At 39.4% G+C, this 24,634-nt stretch overlaps 1 protein-coding gene across 1 annotated transcript in view; it reads left to right on the top strand.

Moving 5' to 3' along the window:
* Nucleotides 1–551: 551 nt before the first annotated feature.
* Nucleotides 552–24,634, top strand: part of LOC134536616 (synaptic vesicular amine transporter-like) — a 238,077-nt gene continuing 213,994 nt past the window's right edge. The window contains exons 1-6 of the mRNA XM_063376409.1: nt 552–3,247; nt 9,135–9,341; nt 18,143–18,226; nt 19,627–19,809; nt 21,250–21,290; nt 23,082–23,228. Of these exons, the coding sequence (XP_063232479.1) occupies nt 3,157–3,247; nt 9,135–9,341; nt 18,143–18,226; nt 19,627–19,809; nt 21,250–21,290; nt 23,082–23,228 (753 nt within the window). The 5' untranslated portion in view covers nt 552–3,156. The remainder of the gene's footprint in view (nt 3,248–9,134; nt 9,342–18,142; nt 18,227–19,626; nt 19,810–21,249; nt 21,291–23,081; nt 23,229–24,634) is intronic.

Raw genomic sequence — 24,634 nt, 5'->3', positions numbered from 1 at the left:
TGGCGGATTAGCAAAGCTCTTCAACCTTAGTAGGTCTTACCGACTAATGGCCTTGAGTCGTTGCCACCCTTCGGCCCGCGTTGAGGGGGGGGGGCACTGTCCGACCTTTAGATGTGCGGCTCTCTACCTTCCGCGTCTCTATCGCTTGTCAGCTTATAGAGGGGGATCTCGAGGTGCGGCACAGTCCTCAGGGTGGAAACTAAGAGTACCCCGAGAAAACCGACCGACAGTGGTTCCGTCACCAATTTTCCCAGCTTCACATCATTTGTACCCGCTTCACGTCGACCAAAAAGATTGCACATTTTGCACAATCCACCACCAGCAATTTTACTGTATGCTAGCCATCCATGTCCCTTTAACCAGCTTATTTGAAAAGACCGGTTCTTTTTTCCTTCACGCACCAGTGGAAACTTAAAGTCGGTTGTAGGTTGCCAAGTATATTTCAACCACTGGTACCTTTCTTTGTCTGTAAGAACTTGCTGGTTGAATAGTAGTGTACCTGAAATTAAAAATAAGTAATTAACTGTTTAGATACCTTCATAGAAGTGCGATTATTATAATTTATTTATAAGCAACTGAAATAGCCTAGCCTTAGCCCGGTAATAACCATTTATTTAATGGTGGTTTCATCTATGCAAAGCACACACTGTCGGGAAGACTGCGAAAGCAGCTCTCTATTCTATAAATGATAGCATGGCATGCCTATGCTTATGCGGCTTCAGGGACGCGCACTGTCCTATACGACGTCCTATCTAACTATAACACAACCATGGGTCGACTGCGCTCGTGCGTGAATTCACTCGCGACGAGTATTCGCTACGTGTGACCGAGGCTTAACACAGGAGCAAGGTGTGTAGGTAAGTAAATGAAACTGCGGCGAACGAAGAACAACCTGCACATAGAATAGACGTTCGCAATTCGCAGTCACCCGAATATACATAGCCACTTCTTAGAGCTATACAAAATGTTGAAATACACAAATATTGCGATACCCACCTATATCTCGTTCCTGCAACATGTAACTAGTAGAGGCTGATGCTGCTGATGGGTTTGTTGGCATCGATGTAGTTGCCGCATGCGTGGATGCACATGGGACACCATCAAATTCAATCTCTTTCCCTGGATCTGCAACTGCATCGTCGGTTTTTTGTTTTTTTGGTAAAAAAACGCACTTATTCTCTTTAGCCTTTTCTTATCTTTATCACACATTGTATTATATACAGTAATATTACTTGTTACTAGCTAAAACTACACTGAACTAAGTAGGCTACAAAGAGACGTTTATTTTAGTTTACATAATTATAACGAGCGCATGAAAAACTCGGCCGGCTATGACCTGTCGGAAGTCGCGTACTGTCGGATGAGTACTGCGAAAGCCGAACTGTTCATTTTGCAGTAGGTTGTGTTTGTGTATGTGTCGGTTGAGTCAGACAGCGACTTTCGACACAGAACTTAGGAGGCTTATCGGCCTGCAATTCTGGAGTTAGCATTTTGTCCTTACCCGGCTTGTGGAAAACTATCATTTTAGCTTCTTTCCACTGGGAGGAAATATATTTAGTCTGAGCATTGAGTTTATGCATTTAGTCAAATATTCTAAGGCCTCATACGGGAGCTGTTTGAGAACAGCCTGGATTCTGTTGTTTTCGCAGCTTAATTTTCTTTATGGCTTGCTTAATTCCAGTGCCTGTGTGATCCTAGGTTCAGAAGCAGAGGGCTGGCTCAGCCAGTGGTATTTTTGCGCTGTGAATTGCCTGTCACAAGGCTGCATGTTGGGTTAAATGGAAGTTTCGAGTACATTAGCGAAAGCTTGTGCTTTGTCGCGGGGCTGAAAAACTAGTCTGTTATATGTTTGGAGGGGCGGAACTATTTCCGATTTATTTAAATATCACCTCGTTATATTTCAGGTGCGATGATGCGCGATTTCCGCTTCCCTTTGGCTGCTTCGCCATAGTCGTTTGAAATAACCGATTGTAGCTTGTTTATTCGATTTTTTGTGTTCTGTGTATGTCTCCGCGTGTATTCGCGACAGTTTTTTTGCGATTTAGTTCGCGGATACATGCTGGCAGTTTATCATGTATTGCTCGCAGGCTTTCACGGCTATTGGCTGAAGTAGCTTGGCTTCTGGGTTGTAGCCGTGTCCTTGGCGAATAATTCACCAACGTTTCGGTCGACGTTGCAGTCGCCATCATAACTGTGTGACCTTCTGTTCCGCAGTGTGGCCCACCTGTCTCCACACCCTCAACTCACTGCTCTCTCAGGGGTCACATTTGCTCCTGCAGGATTGACCTACTTACGTGCCCAGTGTGCCTGCAGGCACATAAACTGAAAACTTGAATGTGAAAATTAAATTTACTTTTAATAGATCAGCCTCTAATTTCATTTTTTCGGTCAGTCATTTCAGTCGGACTCAATAAAAAAAATAATATAGCAATCTCAGTGATGATTCTCAAGTAGGGTCTATGTAAAGGTCAACTAAACCTTGATATATTTTTGTTTAATGGTTATATCTGCCAATTATAGAAGTAAATGTACTTAAATTATCACAAAATTGTGTTTACCGGCGGCCGGCCGGTAACGTTTTGTCTATTCTTTAATAACTTTATTTATGAATTTTTTAAACAATAATAACAAATTTAATTTCGTTTTCTACGATTATGTAAAAGTTACCGAGTTGTTATTTGTTATACTATGTTTTGAATTGCCTACCTATATGTTAACCGAAAGATGCATATGAGTCACCTTACCTCAATTTGATAGATTCTATTATATTAGTAATTTCAGCAAGCAGACTTTTTCTGACTTTCTATTTGTATTCTTTTGTCTTCTGATCCACCTATTATAATCAACGAGTGTTATAAATAAAATTTGTTGTGCCCCTTTGGTGTTTTGCCTCTGAGTTGGTATTTGCCTAGTACGTTTCAATACTTGCCTACCCATACAGTTACAAAGTAATAAACACAGAAACACCGAGGTGTTTCAAAGTCACCAACTACTTCTTGGCCTCTGGAGTGTGGCCGAGGCCATGAACAAGGCAACGGCAACATCATCATTAATGGCCGTGAAGCCAAGAAGTAGTTGACTGGCCCCTGAGGCTCCGACCGACGGGCGTGGCGTATCCGCAGGTGACCTTGACCTTGACTTCGGCTCGCTGGGGCGATGCTGCGGGACCTCAGGAGCTCCAGGGAGGCGCTGGTCGGCGTGGTGTACGCGCTGCTCTTCCTGGACAACATGCTGCTGACTGTCGTCGGTGAGGCTCCCTGCTGGCGGCCATCTGCCAGCTCTCCCCGGTCCGAGACACTTGTCTGCGACTCCAGGAGCTACAGTCATATCCGGCTCAATCACGTAGCTCATGTTGCCCCTATCTATTACTATCTGCTCAAGGTTTGCTGGAATTGAAATAGACAATTCCAGATAAATTGGTGAATTTTTGGTGAATTTTGAGTATTTTAAAGTCATTTTTGGCAATTTTTGAAGGTCAAAGTCAACGTTCAAGGAAAATGTCTTACAAGAATGCCGCCGTGACGTCACAATAAAAGACGGCAGAACTGCACTTAATCCTCACTCTGACTGCGTGTCCGTGTCTCCGGACCGGCCTATATATACTACTGACAATTTATTATAAATAACTCTTCCAAAGCTACGTTGGCTGCTGTAGGAAAACACCATATAGAATCAATTTTGCTAAATGTAGAAGTTGATGGAGGGGGGGGGGGGGGGGGAGGTTTGATATATCCTTTCCCCAGTTATGAAAAAATGAACAATTACAATTGGTTGGGAGTAAACAAAGCTATCTACTCCCCTTTAATACGCAGTGCATGTCCTGCCATGTCAATAACTAATACGTATTGTCGATCTACTGAAGTTTCTACCTTGTTTCGCAAGTTACAATCTATAAATGTTCATGTATTTTTTAAACTTCGTTATTTACATGTTAATTTTTTTTCATTTTAAAGTTTTACATGGTAAAATATAAATAAATTATTTTATGGATACTGTAATGTCAAAAATATTGTATCATATATTAGTACCTGCAAAATTATTTTCCAAATGGCAACGTTTCTTCACCCGGAACTAACGCGCCCAGTCTTGATGGTGTATCTGTGTTAGTGAGGCGGGATGTTAAGTGCGACGCTCGCTGATGTTTCTATCGCGGTATCGCACCTAAGCATAAGGCTATGAACGTACTGAAGACAACTATGAAGTTTTAGTTGTAACCATAACTTTATATGGCGGAGAAATTAATCTAAGTGTGTAATGCAAAGCCTTTGAGTGCTTTCAAGATACTGTGCACGTGTTTCATGCCCCAAACGTATTTTGAAAACACACGTTTTGCCCATTTTACTTCTAAAAAATACGATTCGAAAACGAAATACGGAAATAGAAATGCATCCACCTTCTTCACATACCTAAATGCTTTTCGTAAACAGACACCACTCCGATATCTTGAGTAGTTTTTAAACCGCGTGGTTTATTCTGAAGCTCTGCACACCATATGTGTCTAGGTAGGCTGTGCTCATAACCTGCATACACTGTTAAAATTTTTATCTTGAATCTATGAAAAACAGTGGTCACATATTATTCAAATATTTTTGTAAATTTATTGTTTCATCGTAGATTTACGAGTAGAGGCAAAGGTGGATATTTGGGCCCCCACTTTGTTTTTTGAATATAATTGTTTTATTTTTTAATATTTTTACCTGAAATTAATAAAAAAAACTTCCTTGCTTTGTTTACTATTGATTTTAAAGTGTTAGGACTTGTTTTTACACACACATAAACTACTAAAAATTTTTTTACCAAAAGTCTGCATTTTTTCAAACAAAATTTTTGTGCTGGTAATATGGGCCCCCGGGTTTTCTTAGTAAAAAATCATTGAAATATCACAAAAAAATTATTTATTACAGTTGTTATGTATTGTATTAATTTTTGAAATAGTATAAAAACACAAAGCGTTATAGTAGCTGCTTCGAAAAAGTTGTATATTGAAAGATATTTTGCTTTTCAAACATAAAAACTATTGGATTAGGATGCAAACATATCAACTAATCTATGAACTAGTTAAAAACTTAAGTTTATAAAAAGTACTTTGTTTTTTTAAATTGTTAATAACAAAATAAACCTAATTCAAGATCGTCTGATCAGAAAAGTCCGTTAAAAAATGTTATTTGAACATAAAAATTAAGATATCTTGACTGAACCATTAAAAAAAACTACTTACAGAAGTCACAGATATACACATCTCTGTCAGCCCCAGCACAAAGGTTATGAGCCCACATTTCGCAAATCATACACTGTACCCACAGTTCACCTCTACAGTCTTTAGAAAAGTAGACCTGTTCACAGAAAAGACAGACTGCATATTCATCGTCGGGGGCAAAATTTCCTACTTCAGCATCCATGACAGATTCTCCTGAGTCGAAATCATCTTCTTGGTTTTCTTCATCTGATGATTCTACAAAACACAACCTCCTTTTTAATTCCTTTTTTGCCTTTGGTTTTGTATTTACAGTTTCTTTTCCTGTGTTTTTCTTCTTTGTCGCGGCTTCATTAGCTGTTGTTAATTTTTCATTCCTTTTTTGCTCTGCTCCTTCTAATGCAAGTTTATAAGGTGATGATATAATTACTGCACATTTCATAGGTTTCGGGCCTTTGTTTGTCATTCACTTTTTTGGTCGTGGAATAGGCAGGATATCTTGAGGAGATACATGACCAGAACGCATCGAAGAAGAATAGCCGGAAGGGCCAGCTTCTACCAAGTCTTTCGCATGGAGTTAGGTTCTTAGCAGCAGGCCCGGAAGTGGATGTAGCAATGACAGCCGTAGAATATCTATAAGTAGACTGTTGTGTTTTTTTGTGGGTTGTTCGCCCTTTACACGCCTTTAGAACTTCAAGACTGATGTCCTCTACATTAGCTTCTTCTGAAGAAGCGAAGTCAACATCACTGAACAAGTGGCGATTGAAAGGGAAAATCCCGGTTACAGAAAACCCACTAGCAGCTATTTCACCTGTTTAACACTTAAGAAAAGCGTTCCCTAATAGCTCAGCAATGCCATATGGTCCTAGAGGTCTGTTGTTGTGTAACTGCCACTGCCTAATATTTTCACTGTAGTAGTACTTCAAAGGACCCATAAAGCTTCTGTCGAGAGGCTGTAACTTGTGTGTAGTGTGAGGAGGCAGGCTAACAATCGTTACGTGGTTTGCACGAGCTAGTTCAATGACATCAATGTTCATTGTATGAGTGTGATGACCATCTAGAATTAGCAAAATTGGTTCATCTGCCGTTGGTTTTGCTTTTGACAAAAAGTGGTTAAACCAATCAGTGAATAGGTTGGTTTGTATCCAACCTGAAGGATGACACCTTCCAATGGAGCCTAGCTGAGCACCTTTCATTAGTGTTTCTGTCATATTTTTCCTTGGAAAAATTAGCATAGGTGGGATATGAAGCCCAGAAGCATTCATGCTAAAAATGCAAGTTAGTGACCCTCGTTCTGCAGCTGCCTTTTGCCTTGGAGACCTACAACTTCAGATACCTTACTTTGCACAACACTAATGCCGGACTTATCTACGTTGGTTGAACACTCTGTCGGCACTGTAGTTGTTTATCTGGAATTCAGCTTCCAAGAGATCGTAAAATACGTTTACAGCTTCCCTGTTGAAGCCATTGGCCCTAGCGGAAGAAGCCGCTGAAGGTTTCAAAATAAATATTGACTCTTTGTGGCGCGACATGAAATGGTCAAACCAGGCACATCTTGCAGTTTCGCCATTCGTAAATGGGTGTGCTATGTTATTTCTGACGCACAGCTGATAGGCCATCCGGCGCACATCGTTTCTTGTAAGGCCGTGAAATTTCGCCTCCATTATTAAAATATATGTTACTAGCGCCTTTTCAAGGGCTGTAGGGATTATTGCAGGCCGTCCTATTTTCATGTTCACTACTTCTTGAATAGGTTTTTCAACACGACATAGTCTTTGTAAAGTAGATCGTAGCACGGAAAACGTTTTTGCGGCTTTTTTCAAACCCATTTTCTTTTCTTTAACTGCTGATACGGCTTTCGACATGTCTTCTTTATTCCACGCCTGCCTTTTACCCTTTTGAGGGGGTACCAGGAGTTTTCGGGGCATCTGCAACATAAAACGTAACATAACGTTGTAGTGGTTGTAATATGGGCCCCTAATATTATGGGGCCCATATAACCAGCACTGCAAGGGGCCCATATATCCACCTTAGCTATCTTGGAAAATAAAATTTTGCTACGCGTTTATTTACCAATGTTATGACAATACATGATGTGATACATAATCCTTAGAACATACTAAACACACACATTAACATGTATTTACCGAATACAACAAAGAAGATACGATAGCAATGATTTCAACACTTACCTTTCAAAGTTTTGCTCATGAACAAAAATTTCATAGTCTCACACAACACTAACCATGACAGGTACTACACTGGCGCGCTCACCAGTGCTGTTTGGCTTCATGCTTTAGTAGTTCCAGCGTTCACTGCTAGAATTCGTGGCCTGTATGTCTAGATACAGTGGGGGCCCAAATAAAAATCCCTGGCCCAAATATCCACCTTTGCCTCTATACTAAGATCAATTACTTGGAACATGAATCCACAAGAATAATCTTGGTATATAAGAAAAACGTTTTAAAAAAACTGGTTAATACAACTACAAAAACACAGTTATATCTTCCGCGTGTATGGTTACCCAGTTTATATCGAAAAACAGCACTCGGAAGTTGAAATGCGGTGTTGTTTCTACGAAGACCGAGCTATCAGAAATTACGAAGAACTCTTCATTTATTTCAGGTGAATCCTTCGTTGCAAAATCCGTAAATCTACTGTAATTCCTAACAGTGTACCTGCACACATCACTTAAAGTTCGAACATGTTCCTTCTAGGGACAAGTATATACTTGAGGTGAATTCGGACGAGGCCTAGGCCCCTATGAGAAAGGAAGACAGAAAAAGAAACATAGAACTTTTAAAGAGTCTGCCACACTGTCAAATTTTCGCTTCCAACTATTTCCAATATGCTGTGTCAAATCAAGTGGAGAGTTGTGACTTCCCCATAAAATGTCACTAGCGTAGCCATGCTTGTTTTAAAAGTTGGATGACTTAAGTTCCAATACATTTTTTCTCATATTGAACAGGTTCTATAATATGTTGGATGTTAATGCAATCAGCCAACCAAAATCATGCCTATCGAAAACATCCGTCACAACGGATCTTTAAAATGGTGAAGAACACATCGGCGATTAAAGAGGTTATAAAAAATAAATAACTATAAATAACTACTAATAATATAAATTATTTTTGCGATATTATTTTAAGCAATTAAATGAATTATGTGTCTATAACATAAAAAAAATCGCTGAACATTTTTTTTAAATTTTGTAATGAGTATTATTATGAGTTAAATTTATACGTGTTTAAAAATTTTAAAATCGCACAATAATAAGTAAAACATTTTCATTCAACACTGTGATATATAAATTAATTTCAAAATAAGGTAAAAATCGAAACGTTTGAGATAGCTGAGATCAAAAATAACCTTTGATAGTGTAACATGATTCAAAGCTTATGTGTGGTTATTAGTCGAAATTTATTTGATGGTTAAAACTGGAAAGCAGATGAAGCCTTGAAACCCCAGACCTTCATCCACATATGTCAAACCTGCCGAGAGCTTGACCAGAAACCCTCGCCTGCAGTACCCCGATGCTGCTTCCCCGGAACTGCGCATGGACCGCCCTAGTCCTCACCACAAGCCAGGCATGCTGTCGAGAGTACCATCTCTCCTGCATCGGCTGGGAAGACACGCCTCTTAACCTAGCGGAACCACCATTCAAGTGCGGAGAATGCCGGAACCCCCAAGGAAAGCCGAGAAGTACGGAATCCCGAGATTTCTCCCAGACCTTTCAGACGACAAAACCATGAAGAACCACTCCAACACATCCGACATTGGGAACATGCATTGCAGTCACAAGGGTTACCTCACACCAAATGGATCTACCACATCGGGAGACTACTAATTCCGTCCAATACTAACAATCCAACTCTCTTGTCAGACATAGCTGGGGACAGATGTGTGTGACAGGGTCTTAGAGAGTGGTTGTTGTCGATAGTGCCCATCGTGCCGGACCTCCTGCAGCGACTGGAGGCCATGGCGGACGGCAACAGCTCTCGGCCCGCGGCGGACGAGAACGGCCGCGTGGGAGCGCTGCTGTCCTCCAAGGCTCTGGTGCAGCTGGTGGTGAGCCCTGCGGTGGGGCGCCTGGGACACCGGGTCCCCCTGCTCGCCGGCTGCACCAGCCTGCTGGTTGCCTCGCTCGGTGAGTGCCTGCATGCTCTCTACCACTTGCCCACACACTCCGCTACCACTTGCCCGCATGCTCCGCTACCACTTGCCCACACGCTCTGCTACCACTTGCCCGCATGCTCTCCTACCACATGCCCACACACTCCGCTACCACTTGCCCGCATGCTCTACTACCACATGCCCGCATTCTCTACTACCACATGCCCGCATGCTCTACTACCACATGCCCGCATGCTCTACTACCACATGCCCGCATGCTCTACTACCACATGCCCGCATGCTCTACTACCACATGCCCGCATGCTCCACTACCACATGCCCACACACTCCTCTACCACTTGCCCGCACGCTCTACTACCACATGCCCACACACTCTACTACCACTTGCCCGCACGCTCCGCTACCACATGCCCGCACGCTCCGCTACCACATGCCCACACACTCCGCTACCACTTGCCCGCATGCTCCGCTACCACTTGCCCACACGCTCCGCTACCACTTGCCCGCACGCTCCGCTACCACTTGCCCGCACGCTCTGCTACCACTTGCCCGCATGCTCTACTACCGCACACTCCGCTACCACATGCCCGCATGCTCTACTACCACATGCCCGCATGCTCTACTACCACATGCCCGCATGCTCTACTACCACATGCCCGCATGCTCTACTACCACATGCCCGCATGCTCCACTACACCTTGCCCACACACTCCTCTACCACATGCCCACACACTCCTCTACCACTTGCCCGCACACTCTACTACCACATGCCCACACACTCTACTACCACTTGCCCGCACGCTCCGCTACCACTTGCCCGCACGCTCCGCTACCACTTGCCCGCACGCTCCGCTACCACTTGCCCGCACGCTCCGCTACCACATGCCCGCACGCTCCGCTACTACATGCCCACACACTCCGCTACCACTTGCCCGCATGCTCCGCTACCACTTGCCCGCACGCTCTGCTACCACTTGCCCGCACGCTCTACTACCGCACACTCCGCTACCACATGCCCGCATGCTCTACTACCACATGCCCGCATGCTCTACTACCACTTGCCCGCATGCTCTACTACCACTTGCCCGCATGCCTTGCTACCACTTGCCCGCATGCCTTGCTACCACTTGCCCGCATGCCTTGCTACCACTTGCCTGCATGCACACGTGGGCGGTAGAGGTGTCATTAAGGGACTATCACCTGCTTTATTCTGTGCGGAATCGTCACATTTGTGGCAAGATATCATACAGACACAATTTTACGTGCTGTTGCAACTTTGACAAATTCATTGTGTCATTCTCTCAATAATTGCTACCCAAAACCACTTATCATCACATCATCCACTTGAAATTTAAAATATTTGAACAATCGCTAATCCAGTAAGGTTAAAGCGAAAATTTTGTTGAAAATACTTCAATTCAATGGGTGAATCATTATTTATTTCATTGCTAGATTTTCATTTATTTATCATTGTCTTTCACTGGTTTTGCAGTGAATTTCACTATTGTAGGAACAGAATGACAACGAAGAATAATTTCTAAAAATGATTATTAAATAGCAGTGTGGTCATTTTTAATCTATTTAAATTAGAAAGCTTATCTTTCTATAAGAAGGGGACTATCAGCCAAAATTGCGAAAATGACTTTCCAACATATTATTATAGGAAATTTCATGTAGAATTCGTTGGTATCATTGGTTTTGTCCGTAGCCCACTTCTAACTCTCAAAATATAGTTTTAAACTTCTCGAGCCGCGTTGTACAGCAACATAATGGAGCTATTAACCAATAATATTATAACGGGGCTATCAACCACATGCCAAAGAATTATCCGGGGCTATCAACTATACGCCTCAAAATATTAAGATTTACCTTTACATTATTTTTACTATACAAAAAAGCACAAAAAAACATAAGAACAGTCAAACATACTAAGATTAATATAAGATGGAGTGTTATTTCATATTGAATAAAAATACTACCATTGATTCCAGTGCAATAATTGCTGTTGGATTAGTTTTAAAATACTTTAATTACTGTTGTACTAACAATTATGTTTTTTTTTCTTGAAGCTTAACTGAATTAGTATTGCAATGTACAATAAGTTATAAATGAATTCAATCTTATTTAGGAAAAAATTAAATCATGTTACATACATCTAAAACAACTCTTGACAGTTTGGATTAAAAAGTAAGTTAAGATAGAGGTGTAGTACATGTACATTTCTCTTTTCTTTTCTAGATAGTCTTAATGTATGTACATACACCAGTGACTATTTTCCCAGTCAGCAGGATCATCTTCAGGGAATTCAGTGACACGGCATTCCTTGTCAACCAGTTGAGCTTGCTCAGCAAAAAAGTCTTTCCAAAAGTCTTTTTTGTTACAGGGACATAGTCCATTTGATATTTTAGGTCCTTCACTTTTTTTGGATTTACTTCCACTTTTGTGTGGTACAACTTTTTCAGTGATGGCACAACTTTCACCCGTCCAGGTTTGCAAATTCTGAATGAGTCGTATGACTCGATGTTTCCACTGCTATATCTGAACTTCACCTCAAAAGGATCCTCTCTGTCTATCCTAAACTCTGTTACCTCACGTATTCTCACTTTCTGGCCTGCCTTTGGTTTGTTGAAACCTTCATCGAAAAATGTTTTGAAGTCATATATGTCACTACTTTTCATCACTAAAGTTTCAAATGGTTTCTCATTTCTAGCTTCTTTCACAACTTTTTCCTAGTCTTCAGGGGTGTGTATCGCATTCACATTCAATTTCTTCTGCCTTTCTATGTGAGAAAAATCACGGTCACATGGGAGAAAGGTATGTCCACTCACAAGAAACTGATGTCGAACAGTTGCAGCAAACTTTATTTGCACTAGATATGACAAAAAAGCAATAATTTGAAAAATCTTATTCTGCCCAGCACAACAATCTGACCAAAACACTAACTCTTGAACAGGCAGAGCTTTTCTACCACGCATAAGCACCAAATCTTGAGCAGAGCAGTCGCAATCTCACATGATCCACGTTTTGCATCTCCCTAAGTCCAAAGAACCATGAATGCTTCTCCAGTTGATCTAATATGTACTTATACACCCACAACTGACGCTTGTAAAATGCTTGTGATTGGCTTAGGTGAGGTAGGCAATGTTTTCTGCAGATCAAATGTTTTAGTTTCTTTCTTCTTGCCATCACTCTTTTTGATATTATTCCTCATTTCCTCATACCCTTTATCTGCCTTCTTGACATGCAACTCTTTTTTCGTAAGTAGCTTTTGCTTTTCCAGGTCAGTTAGTTAAGTCAGGATTTACCAACATTGCGCAAAATTTGTCACAAGTAAGGTAACACATGTATCACTTCTAGGTGTCCCAAACCCAAGATTAAATTCATGAAGAAAAAAGTCTGTGTAAAGCCACTCCTTTACATCAGCCTCAGGATGTATCTCCTTGTAGAGTCTAAACATTTTTGACAAATTCAGAGATGGAGAGAGATACTTTTTTTCTAAATTCACATTTATTGAATAATGCCTCATTTATGTTGGGAATGAAGAAATGTGATGTCTTTTATTACTTCACTTGTTCTTTTTTTGTGTTTACCTCTTTTATGAAGTGCCATTCCAGGATCGTCTGCACTAACAGAATTCAGTAATTTTTCTAGTCTCTTTTTCTTAATGCAAAACAGACTCATGTAAACGCTTTGGCAAACAACAACACGTTGACCATTTTCCATTACACTGTATTCGTACAATGTCCAGTTTTTTTTCCTGACTTCTGCTATTCTTGATCTTTGTTTATCTTTTACTGAAATCACACCTCTAAGAAAAAGGTTTTGTTTATCGTAATCTTGAAGTTCCTTCGATTTTTCAAAATGAATTTCTTTATTCTGTAAGCTCAAATAACTTCCATCTGAACATTTTCTAACCACTTGCATTGTTGCATTAACCTGTTTGTTACTAGTTGATGTATGAGCTTCAAATGAATTTTTTATCTTTCTTCTTACATTTTGTTTCCACATTTATTCACACTTTCGCTTTTTCTTTGCAGATGTTGGAATCTCACGTCTATGTTTTCGGAGATCCACTAGTGTATCAGCTTGTTCTTACCTTTCCTCGCGGTTTTCTTTTGTTGTTCAATTTCTCCTCCTTCATGTTCATATTCAGTATGTTCACGTTCATCTTCACTAATATATGTTGTTTACTATTGTCTGTTAATCCAGGACAACTCAAAACTTTACGGGATGCTGTAGTTATTAATGTGTCTAAGCACTTGCCTGTTTCAATAGCAGGTTCATTAACACTATTTTCATCACGAATAATATCTTGGTAGAATTCTGGTAGATTAAAAAAATGTATCACCTTCTTTTAAACTTACATACCTATTTGACATGATGAAACAAAATAAACATCACTGCGACTCTGCATTCATAACCGTACATTACAATGATAAATAAGCCAGTATGACCACCTGAGGAAAAAATAACACCAGTGGTGCCAACTGATCATTTCTCTTCCATAGAAGAATAATTAATTGGCCTCAGATATTGTTCCTTTTCCCATTACTAATACTGTACAACTCTGTACACTTATTGGTTGATAACCCACTTCTAACTTTATGATACATTAATATGTGGCTGATAGCCCACTTATAATTTATTCTCGGGTTAACAATTTGTGAATTTTTTATAAAATATTTAACAATAAAAAAAGTAGTTTGGTAAAAAGAGAAATAAGGTAAGTTAGCCAAATAAGGCCCTCCTTAATTATAAAATTTTTAAAAAAAATAGTATGAAGATAGTAAAAATTAAGAATGTTGGACAGCAGCCTTCTTAAACATGTGTACTTCGATAATACATGATCAGAAGTACCAAAAGTAAGCTAGTTGTATGTACCAAAAGACATTATCCAAAAATGATGCAAAGGGCCATATTAGGAACACCTGTTCCGAATAAGGCCCAGCAGCAGTACCAAATAAGGCCCATGTTTAAATAATTGCCAATTGAAGTCAAATAACAATAAAGTGTAATGAAATTATCTATACCTTACAAGGTGCAATGGTGGTAGTCCACATTCAGATAATTTGAATTACATTGTAACATTTTAGAACCTCTATCGATAAATATTAAAATTCCTACAGCTGAACATGTAAATATGTACTAAAAGTTCGCACTCGAATCACAAACCAGAAATTTTAAAGGAAAGTCACAGCTGAAAATCAACATGTAGGTACACAATATGTATGTGAAACTAAGTAGCGTACAAGCACAAACTGGGCAAATGAAATTTGGTATTTTGTCCTTAGCAGTAAGCCCCACACATTCTTCATGAACATAGTGGCTACACTTTACACACAGTCTCATGTCAGTAATCCTGTCCTCTGTGCAAATGAAACAATACCAGACTTCTTTTCCTTTCTTCTTCGTGTCACTCGATCCAATAGCAAGATGTTTTTGTGTGGCAGGTTCAGAGTGTTTTTTATTGCTTTTAACATTGGAACTTCCTGGGGCAGCATTGCCTGGCTTGTTGTCTTGATTTTGATCATTCTGCGTCTTCATTTTGTCTTAAATAATGTCTCAACCGCTTTGTCATTAAGCGATTTTTTTTTTCAATTTACATTATTCTTTTTCATCACGTCAGGTGTCCATAGGATATCTTTGAATGAAATGTTTAGACTGGGTTCTGTGCCATCACAGGATACAAGAGAAGAGTCACTTGAATCACTTGTTCCCGACGATGAGTCTCCTGCATACCTTAGTTTGTCAGCTATTTTTCGAGTTTCCTCTTTTACCTGCCCATACTTGCTCTCTTATGGGTGAACTGGGGCTGCAGACTGTGATCCTTGTACGGTTTCATCTGGGTTTTCTATTCTGAATGTTCTGAAGGAGCGTAAGCACTCTTGTGGATAACAGTAGGGTCAAATAGGTAAATGTCAGTTGCAGAAAACCCACTTGCTACATTACAAGGCATAGCAGCTTTGGTCCAAATCCTACTAAATATTTTCCCAAAAATCCTTTTGGTTATTGTGCGGTCTTGAATGTTTGTCTGCTTTGACCAATGTAGTAGCACTTCATCATCCCAAAATGTTGCATAAGGACCGAAAACAGATTTATCAAAAGGCTGCAGCTCATGTGTTGTGTTGCTTGGTAAGCAGAATAGTGTGATTCCGTAGGCTTCAGCAGCTTCCACAATACCTATGTCCAAGTGTGATGATGCACCATCAAATATAACCAAAATGTTACCTTGTGGTTTGAATTTCGCCAAATGATGAATCCATGAAATGAAAGTTGCTGTTGTCATCGACCCTTTCTCAGTCATCTCAACCTCTGTTCTAGGCGGAAGGTTATCTTTCCATTCAGGATTTAATCGCTTTCCCTTAAAAATAATCATTGGTGGTATGACCTGACCCAGTGCAATCCCACATGATACAATAGACACATTTTCACCATGTTCAGGTGCTACAAGATTGACTCTTTTTTCTCCTTTTCTGGCATACACATTTTGTTGTTTGTGGAGGGTAAGTCTACAGCCTTTCTCGTCAATGTTGTAGATTAGCTGGGGCTTGTCAAAACTATCTAAACAGGTCATAACTGCCTTCAGTTTATCAAAATAATCATCTACGATAACCTTATTCAATTTTGCAGCCCTACCAGGATTCATGTTTTGAGCTTTTCGCTTTGATATTTCTGGGTGACGCTGTAAGAACAGTTTCAACCATTTTCTTCCAGCCAGTCCACGTGCTTAATCGAATGGGTTGGCGATATTACATTGTTCACAAAAATTTCAGAAAACATATGTTCCAAATAAGGCCCGCGGGCCTTCTTTGGTTCTCCAGTGTGGGCCTTATTTGGAGTTTGTCGTAAACACACACTTTCTTTAAGTGTTTTACTCACAGTTTAATACACAACAAGAGTTCAGAATATATAACCATACTAACATATTCTGTAAACTACGGGCTTTAAAATGGCATATAGATACTTTGTGTCAGTTACATTACCTTAATGTGAAGTCATTTTTCACGATTCGTCGAAATTAGTAACCACAGCCACTACGAATTTCTTGCTGGTCTCTAATGCGTGTAAAATGGCGAACAGTTCGCGTCCCAACAAGTAGTACCTGCATTGACCGCTAGATGCCAGAGGCTGTCCGCAGCATGTCTCGTCCGGTGAAAACCTCTTTGCTATCCTAGCAAACTCAATGACGGGCCTTATTTGGACCCGGGCCTTATTTGGTTAAGGTACCTTATTTGAATGTACAAAATGAAGACTAAGAATTTTGTAGTAGCTGAATACAATACTTATATTTCCAAACAAAATATTTTTTTCGCTGTTCTCAAACATTATGAATTGGTTGATATCACCCTTCTAATCCTCAGCCCTTCAATTGCCGTCCAAACCAGGAGTGGCCAAATTGAATTATTCGGCAAAGACTAAGGCGTTTGTGTATTAGAAAACAAAACATTCAACAAGGACTACGAAGGTAGTTTCAAATAAGAATATTTAAATTAATATTTAATTAAGCCAGGAGCCTAATTAAGGTACACAATACACAATAGAACATTTCATAAAAGTACAAAGATAATACTGACAGGTGAAATACCATTATCAAGAGTTTTTAGAAGTTCTGCTGTATGTGAACATTAAGACATATAAATTTAGGTAAATACCAAAAAAAAAATCCTGCAAAATACGATTGCCTCAAGAAATGATATTTGACAAATCCTAAAGGAATACACACGAATAATTACACCTAATGTAGACGAGCATCACAAATATCAAGGCCATGAACATTCTTCAACGCAAGTAACACCCGCATAACTGGAGTATGATCCCTTTACGAACCATCAAAAGGGCATTTATGTCAACCAATACAATTACAAGGCTTACGCCACAGAAAAAGGATAATAAATACTTTAAACGTATGGTAAAAATGCATGAACCATAAAAAAATTACACGCGATAAAGTTTACATGCTAATAAATAACATCATCATTATCCATATCATTATCGACTTCTCGGGAGAGAACAGTTCTGAGTAACCAATTAATAGAAATTAGTAAATGCATGAAAAAGCAAACGACAGAAAATTAAATCGAAACATAATTTTTCCGAGGTGGCAGCCGAAAGAAAATTTATACTAGATAGCAAAAAACGATAGTTAAAGTTCGCGGATTACATTATAGCAAGGGCCACCGCCTCACTCACAAGATATGACACTTACATAGCTTTCCCCCCGAGGTCGCTCTCACACATTGTTGTTTAAGAAAACTCTATATGGGGACTACATGCTCATGACTAACTAGATCGCCCGAATAAAACCCTGACGGCTGCTTATATGGAATCGGCGCGGCACAGCGCGCATGCGCCAACCCCGAGAGGGGAGGCTAGGAGAAACAATACACAACACTAAGAGGGGGATGGAGGGAGGGAAAGATGCGCCGACGCCCGCGGCGAAGCGCTAAGTTTGAAGGCAGCGGACCTGACCGCTGCAACTTATCAAAAAATACTACTCAAAACAGAACATGAACCATACACAAGCAGTGCTGAATGTTAAGCACTTTTTTGAAAGGCGCGGTCTCCTGAAGCTGTCCGCGGTGGCTGAGTCAGTCACTCGCCTCGTACCAGCGACCCGTGCTTGACTCCCGGCTGTCTGCAAGTGGGAAACCTACTAGACACTGCCGAGAGCCACGGGGATTAGTTGGAATTCTTCCTTTCCCCTCGTTCATTCATTCCGTCAATGCTCCATCGTTCATTTCATCACCCCTCAACTTCTTTAATGGTTCGCTGTCATGAGATGTCGGGTATTAATTCACTGACTCGTGTGCGTAGTGTTCGCGTTCAGCCAGCAGTACTACTCCCTGCTGGCCGCCCGCAGTCTGCAGGGTGTCGCCTCCGCGTGCATAGGAGTCTCCGGTGAGTTGCTCTTCCACTTTCTCTTCCTCTTCATCTTTATCTTCCTGTTCCTGTTCCTGTTCCTCTTCATCTTCATTTTTCTCCAGGAATGCAAGTAGTTCAGAAAGAAATGTGAGCGAGTGTTTTAGTAAGTTACTCGCCCGAGATGCCCAACGTCTAAACCGCGGTAACTGGCATATGCATGTGTTCTCATATTGCAGATAGTGTCCTATTATACAAAACTCTTGACTCTAAATTTAACGTAGAATAACTTACAAAATACAATTAATACAATACAATCCTATTATACAAAACTCTTGACTCTAAATTTAACGTAGAATAACTTACAAAATACAATAAAAACACTAGTTAACAACAGAATACAGTGGAAAACACTAGGAAACAACGCATCTCAACATGATGTTACCCAACAGAAACCTATAAAAACCTATAGGATACAATGGAAAGCACTATAAAACAACAGAAACCATCAGAATCCAATAGAATTCACCAACAGAATATAGAAAGAGTATACAGGAATGCTGTGACTGTTCCACTAGATTTCTCTGCGGAGGAAAATACATTTTCCATTCATGTATTTAACTAAAAAAATTCCATAAAAATAATCTTAATGGAACAACTATAACTATTATTTATGGTATCAAAGTGTGTTGTAAAAAATTTTTTTAATCAAGAATATGTTTCAAATTCAAACGTTAATATAACATCATTACTAAATATTTAAATATATATAATTAAAATTATAATATTTATGACAGGTATTGTGTTCAAACATTTGAAAATTATGAGCAAATTAAAACGTAGCATTCGAAAAATTCTTTTAAAAAAGATTTTATTAATATAAAAATTTATTCATGATTATTAAAATTTTTATAATATTAGAACTAAAAAAGAATGCCTTGCCACAAAAATCAACAAAATCCAATATAATGCAATAAAACTCACAAAAAAAAAACAGGATCCAATTGAACACACAAATAAATAACATAATGTTTTAATACAGACACCTACAAAAACTAACAGAATACAATGAAAAACACTAGAAAACATCAGACTTAAGAGAGAGCCTTACATCAGAACACAACAAAAACCCTTAATGAACTACAACATAAACTAATAGAATGGCGTAAAAAAGAAACCATCAAAAAGCAACAGGAAAAAACTAGAAAAAAACATACCCACAAAACCTGTTAGATTACAATAAATCCACTGAAAAAAAAACATTAGAATGGCTTACAACAGAAGCCAACAGACACCACTGAAATACACAGAGAATTACAGCAGAAACCAACAGAAAGCGGCCAATTTCCACTTTGAATACAACAGGAAACAATGCGGTGTTGTGTGTTGTGTTGGGTAGGGCTGTGGCACGGGATGAGCGGCAGGGGCTGGTGTCGCAGGCATGAGCCTGGTGGCGGAGCAGTACCAGGAGCAGGCGGCGCGCAGTCGCGTGATGGGGGTGGTTCTGGGCAGCGTGGCGCTGGGGGTGCTGGTCGGCTACCCCTTCGGCGGCCTGCTCTACGACTTCGTCGGCAAGATGGCGCCCTTCCTCGTCATAGCGGCGCTCGCCTTCCTCAACGGCGGTGAGAATCATTGTGTTGTCTTCGTGCTGCGCTGGCCAACTTCTAGGCCAGTTTAGATTTATAAGAGATTTAAAAAATAATAACAAATTTATAAATGCCCTTACATCCAAATTGGCAAGTGCAACACCTATTTTTGAAGCTATTAAATTGAAATATAATTAAAATTAAAATAATTAGATTCACTTACGGTACATCAGCAACTGCCGATAACTTGGTTTGAACCCAACGAATGCCAAAATTATTTCATCAAATAATTAACAAAAAAATACAAATTAAAAATAAATGTAAAAATCATGTGGGAAGGTATGGCACCATATTCTTTCATAAATGCATCCATCCAGAATGTAACACAAAACCTCCCCCATCCATGATATATATATATTTTTTCGAAAAGATTATAGTTCATGCCGTACAAGATTATTGAATCCAATATGGCGGCGGGGTCAATTTCAAGTTAATCCAATATGGTGGCCGACACCTCAGGCTGAAACCACTTTTCGGAGCCCCTATTATACACTACAGATTATTATGTAGATTAATTATGATCCTAGAAAGGGTGTACACTATCATTTTGGAGATAACGAATGTGTGGAATATGCCAGAACTGAAGGATATGGTATAAAACAATTTGCTGGTCTACGCTGGCTGTCACAGCTTGTTACAGACCACCACAAGTGTGGTCGACATTAAGAGATGACAGAAGTCTGGATCGGCCTGCTTGGAAGATTGACTTAAATGTTTTGGGTCTTATGTCACATGATTTTAGCACAGAGGCATAAGGCAAGGGGCCTTCTGGCTTTCTGTAAACTCTAAACACCGAGTATGTTGTCAGTGTTTAAGCGGTTGTGTTATGCCAACCTGCGACCCTAGCAACACAAATGTGATGTGCTAGCTAACACTATCATCTTGAACACAAGATGGTCTTGTCATCTTTGGCCAAACCGAATTATAATGAAGTGGATTAATGTGGGGCTGTGATCTAATTGCAGGGGCAAGGGAATTCTTAGTACCCCGAGAAAAAATGTCACCTGCTTACAACAACGGCCAAGATTTTTCAAATATTTTTGTCCCTGTGAATTGAAAAAAAAAAAATATCGGTCTCCCGATAGAACTATATCTATTGTCTCAGCAGTTATTTTTCCATTTTAAAATATTACATGTACTGCACTAACCATCTGATCATAAATTCTTGTCAGACCCTTGTCACCGAAAATCTCTTAAACTACATGTTGGTCAATCTTAGCATTATGCTTGAAATAAATTAAAAAATATCACAGGTGGGCTGTTACCTTCCTTCAAATGAGTGTGATGCTCTATTGCTAAGCATCACTGAAGGTAGAGGAGACTATTAAATTGTGAACACTTCTATATATGAGTAAAAAATAAAAAGCAAATAATAAATGTTAAATGTCATTGAAACACTAACTCATTCGATTTCAGTTGTGCAACTCTTGCTGCTGGATATGAAGAGTGCTCGTGAGGTAATAAAATTTATGTTTATCTTTGGTTTCCCAACACTTTTTATCCAAAAACTAGAACATTTGAGGAGTGCTGTTTCTTTATTCTCAGCATCTCGTGTATTAGTTAGCTATTCCATCTGATATTCATTAATTTTGTATTTTTGGATTGCATGATTCTGTATTTGTAAATAAAAAATAGTTATTTTGCATGCCTTATCCAAAATATTAATGCCGAAAGGAATTTTTGATATTTATAATTTGTAATGAACATTAAATTTAGTGAACACTGGCAAGAATTTCAGGTACCTGCATTGATTAAGTTATATTCCTAGAAAATTTGAAAATATTTCAGTCAAGTGTTCTGTTGAATGAATGCTCAAGCCAGAAATTTATATGTATATATATATTTACATATATATGTGTGTTTACATATAATTTCCTCCTTCAGTCCTTATAAAAAATTGTAAATATATATATTTTTTTGTGTTGTGGTTCTGATTCTAGAATTCAAAACCTTTCGAACATATGTTGTGTCGAAATGGTATAGTAAAATTAATAGAACAAAAAAGTAGTAAAAATACTTCAATATTGTCACTGTGGATTGACGGCCCCAGCATGTCACCAGGTTCGAAGGCCAAGACATGAAAGCACAGGCCCTAGTCAGCATAGTGTGCACATCCCTGACTATGCCTAATGGGGCACTGATAAATAAGAGTAAAAGTCTTTACATATTTGCAGCCTGGGCCGGAAAATTTTTATGTTACTTGTTATCACATTACGCTAGTCACTTATAATTTACGAAATTAAATCCTTGCCGCATTTTTACTAGAGGTAGGTTGGGATTGGAGGCAACCAATCCCATAAGTTGATTCTGTAACCATGCCTTTATAGAGGATGTCTAATGATACCTCCAGAGACAATACTTCAAATTCTTAATTAAATTTATCATGAGTCTCCCATTAGGACAATTCAAGTTCGACTCGGAGTCAAGCCAGAAATAATAGCAAGTTACCATCTACCTTGATATGTAGATTCTCATGTGGTACTTCCTACCTTACCTTATTATTGCCATCTCCACATTTTACCCATAAGCCATCTCTAATCACCTATGAAAAGTATGTCCACCTATTCTATTAATTAATACAGTGCCATATTATTTAACACTCACACTGAGCTTTCTCGCAGGCTTATTAGATATTTGTGTTGCTTTCAATCCCCACTTCAGTTTGTCTCCATTGCTTCTGACTAAACTACAGAAGAAGTATTTAAAATGTACTATTATTATATTAGTAATTTTGTGCTGAGTTAAAAGAATATTCTTTCTCGTCTAAAATTAAAATGCACAAATAAGAAAAGTACACAGCATATACAGCATAGTCTCTTCAAGGACATATGTTAAAATCGCCCCCGAAGATATGTGCATATTTTCAACTGGGTCTATTTATAATGCAATTAAGAATATAAATGTATCTTGTATCGAACTTTAGTCGTAAAAAGCTTCGGTGTTTGATGGTTGGTTGTGTTGGTGATGTTTCACAGCAGTTTAATACAGCAATGATTCCTCTGACATGCGCAAATAGATGCAGCAAGGCAGGGCTGGGAGTGTGAATGGTGTTGTTGCAGCGCGCAGTGTTTGGAATGGGCATCACCACGCTGCTGGCAGATGGAATGGTGCTAGCAGTAGCCAGGGCCATATGGCTGTCCACTTCTGCCATGGCTGTGTTTGAGCCCTGCCTGCCGATCTGGCCCATGGACACGCTGTGGCCATAGGTCTGTGAGGCAGGGCTGGGAGTGTAGATGGTGTTGTTGCAGCACGCTGTGTCTGGGATGGGCATCACCACACTGCTGGCAGATGGAATGGTGCTAGCAGTAGCCGGGGCCATATGGCTGTCCACTTCTGCCATGGCTGTGTTGGAGCCCTGCCTGCCAATCTGGCTCATGGACACGCTGCGGCCGCAGGTTGGTGGGGCAGAGTGCTCGGCCTGGCTACCGCATTTCATGCTGTGCATCGGGGAGTACATGCCAGATAAAACTGCTTTCTTGTAAAGACAGTTTTCGAGATAAAGGTGTGAATATAAACTTTACTATAACGAATAAAATCTCATAGCTTTCCAAAGAGTCAATTACAATCATTTTTCGTTAGTTTGTTTACTAAAATTCTAAATTTCTTTAATAATTTAAAAAGGTTGTGCAAGAAACAGATTTTGAGGGCCAGCTGACGTGAGAGGGATAATAATACCTTGCATCAGCACATGGCAGAGCACGAGAGGGATGGGAGTGAGCGAATGGGGCTTTCGATGTGGCAGAGGGCTTTGTTGTGGCAGAGGGCTTTGTTGTGACAGACCTGACCAAAACGGCGCGGACTCCTAGCTGTTGGCCATCAGGAATTACCAAAACAAAATAAAAAGAAACTGAAATAGCTTGGTGGTGGGCCACCGAGCACACTGTGATTAAAACACTAGCTTTAATGTAGAAAATTTTTAATGTAAAAAACAGTTCTGTATTCAAGGCTCCTGGGTTGCTACCACAGTCCTAGCACTAATTCCGAACATAAAACAGATACATAAAGCCAATATTAATTACTATGTACAAGTAACGACTGCCTCTATCATTTTTAGTCTGAGAACAGATCCGAATGTACAAAGAGTTGGTAGCCGTAGCACGATGTACGCACGCCAAAACCTACTTCTAACCTCGGGCACGCATTTATATAAAACAAAGTCGCAAATAAGCTAAGTATCAAAACACAAAGCTATTAGAATAAACATACAATATTTACAGTAAAACTTAACTTTAAAAGTCACCACAGCAATTTTTCAGGGACACAATGAATATGCATGCTGAGATATTTTTAAGCCAGCCTAGGAACTAGACACATGGCCTGACTCCAGTCAACATATCACTAGAATAAATTATAATTATATATGAAGGTTATGGGACCTAACTTTGCGGAGTTTGTAGCGCATTCAAAGAAAAAGCTAGGAAAAAATAGAATTTTACTATAGATGATCTTTAACAGCATCAACATAATTTACGTAAAGATGTAATAAATGCTTACAAGTTGCTATACATAAGCTAAACTGTTTAATGATATTTGTTACAAGATACCGTTATAAGCTCTTTGAATTCACACAGTAATTCTTGATACATTATTTTACAACATAATCATCAATCATCAGTATAGAGTCATGAAGAAATATAAGGTTAGATATGTTTATAATAGCATACACTTTGATACATTACATACGCAAAAAGCAACTGAGCTCATAGTCAAAATTTAATGATATTGTCTAGTGTTATCGTATCGTGTATACGTGCAATCAAATTGAGTATAGACATAAAGGTTACAACTTTTATTATTCCTG

This window comes from Bacillus rossius, chromosome 11 (genome assembly GCF_032445375.1).
Source record: "Bacillus rossius redtenbacheri isolate Brsri chromosome 11, Brsri_v3, whole genome shotgun sequence".
In the NCBI taxonomy this organism is placed as follows: Eukaryota; Metazoa; Arthropoda; class Insecta; order Phasmatodea; family Bacillidae; genus Bacillus; species Bacillus rossius.
This window is presented reverse-complemented; position numbering and strand designations above follow the sequence as displayed.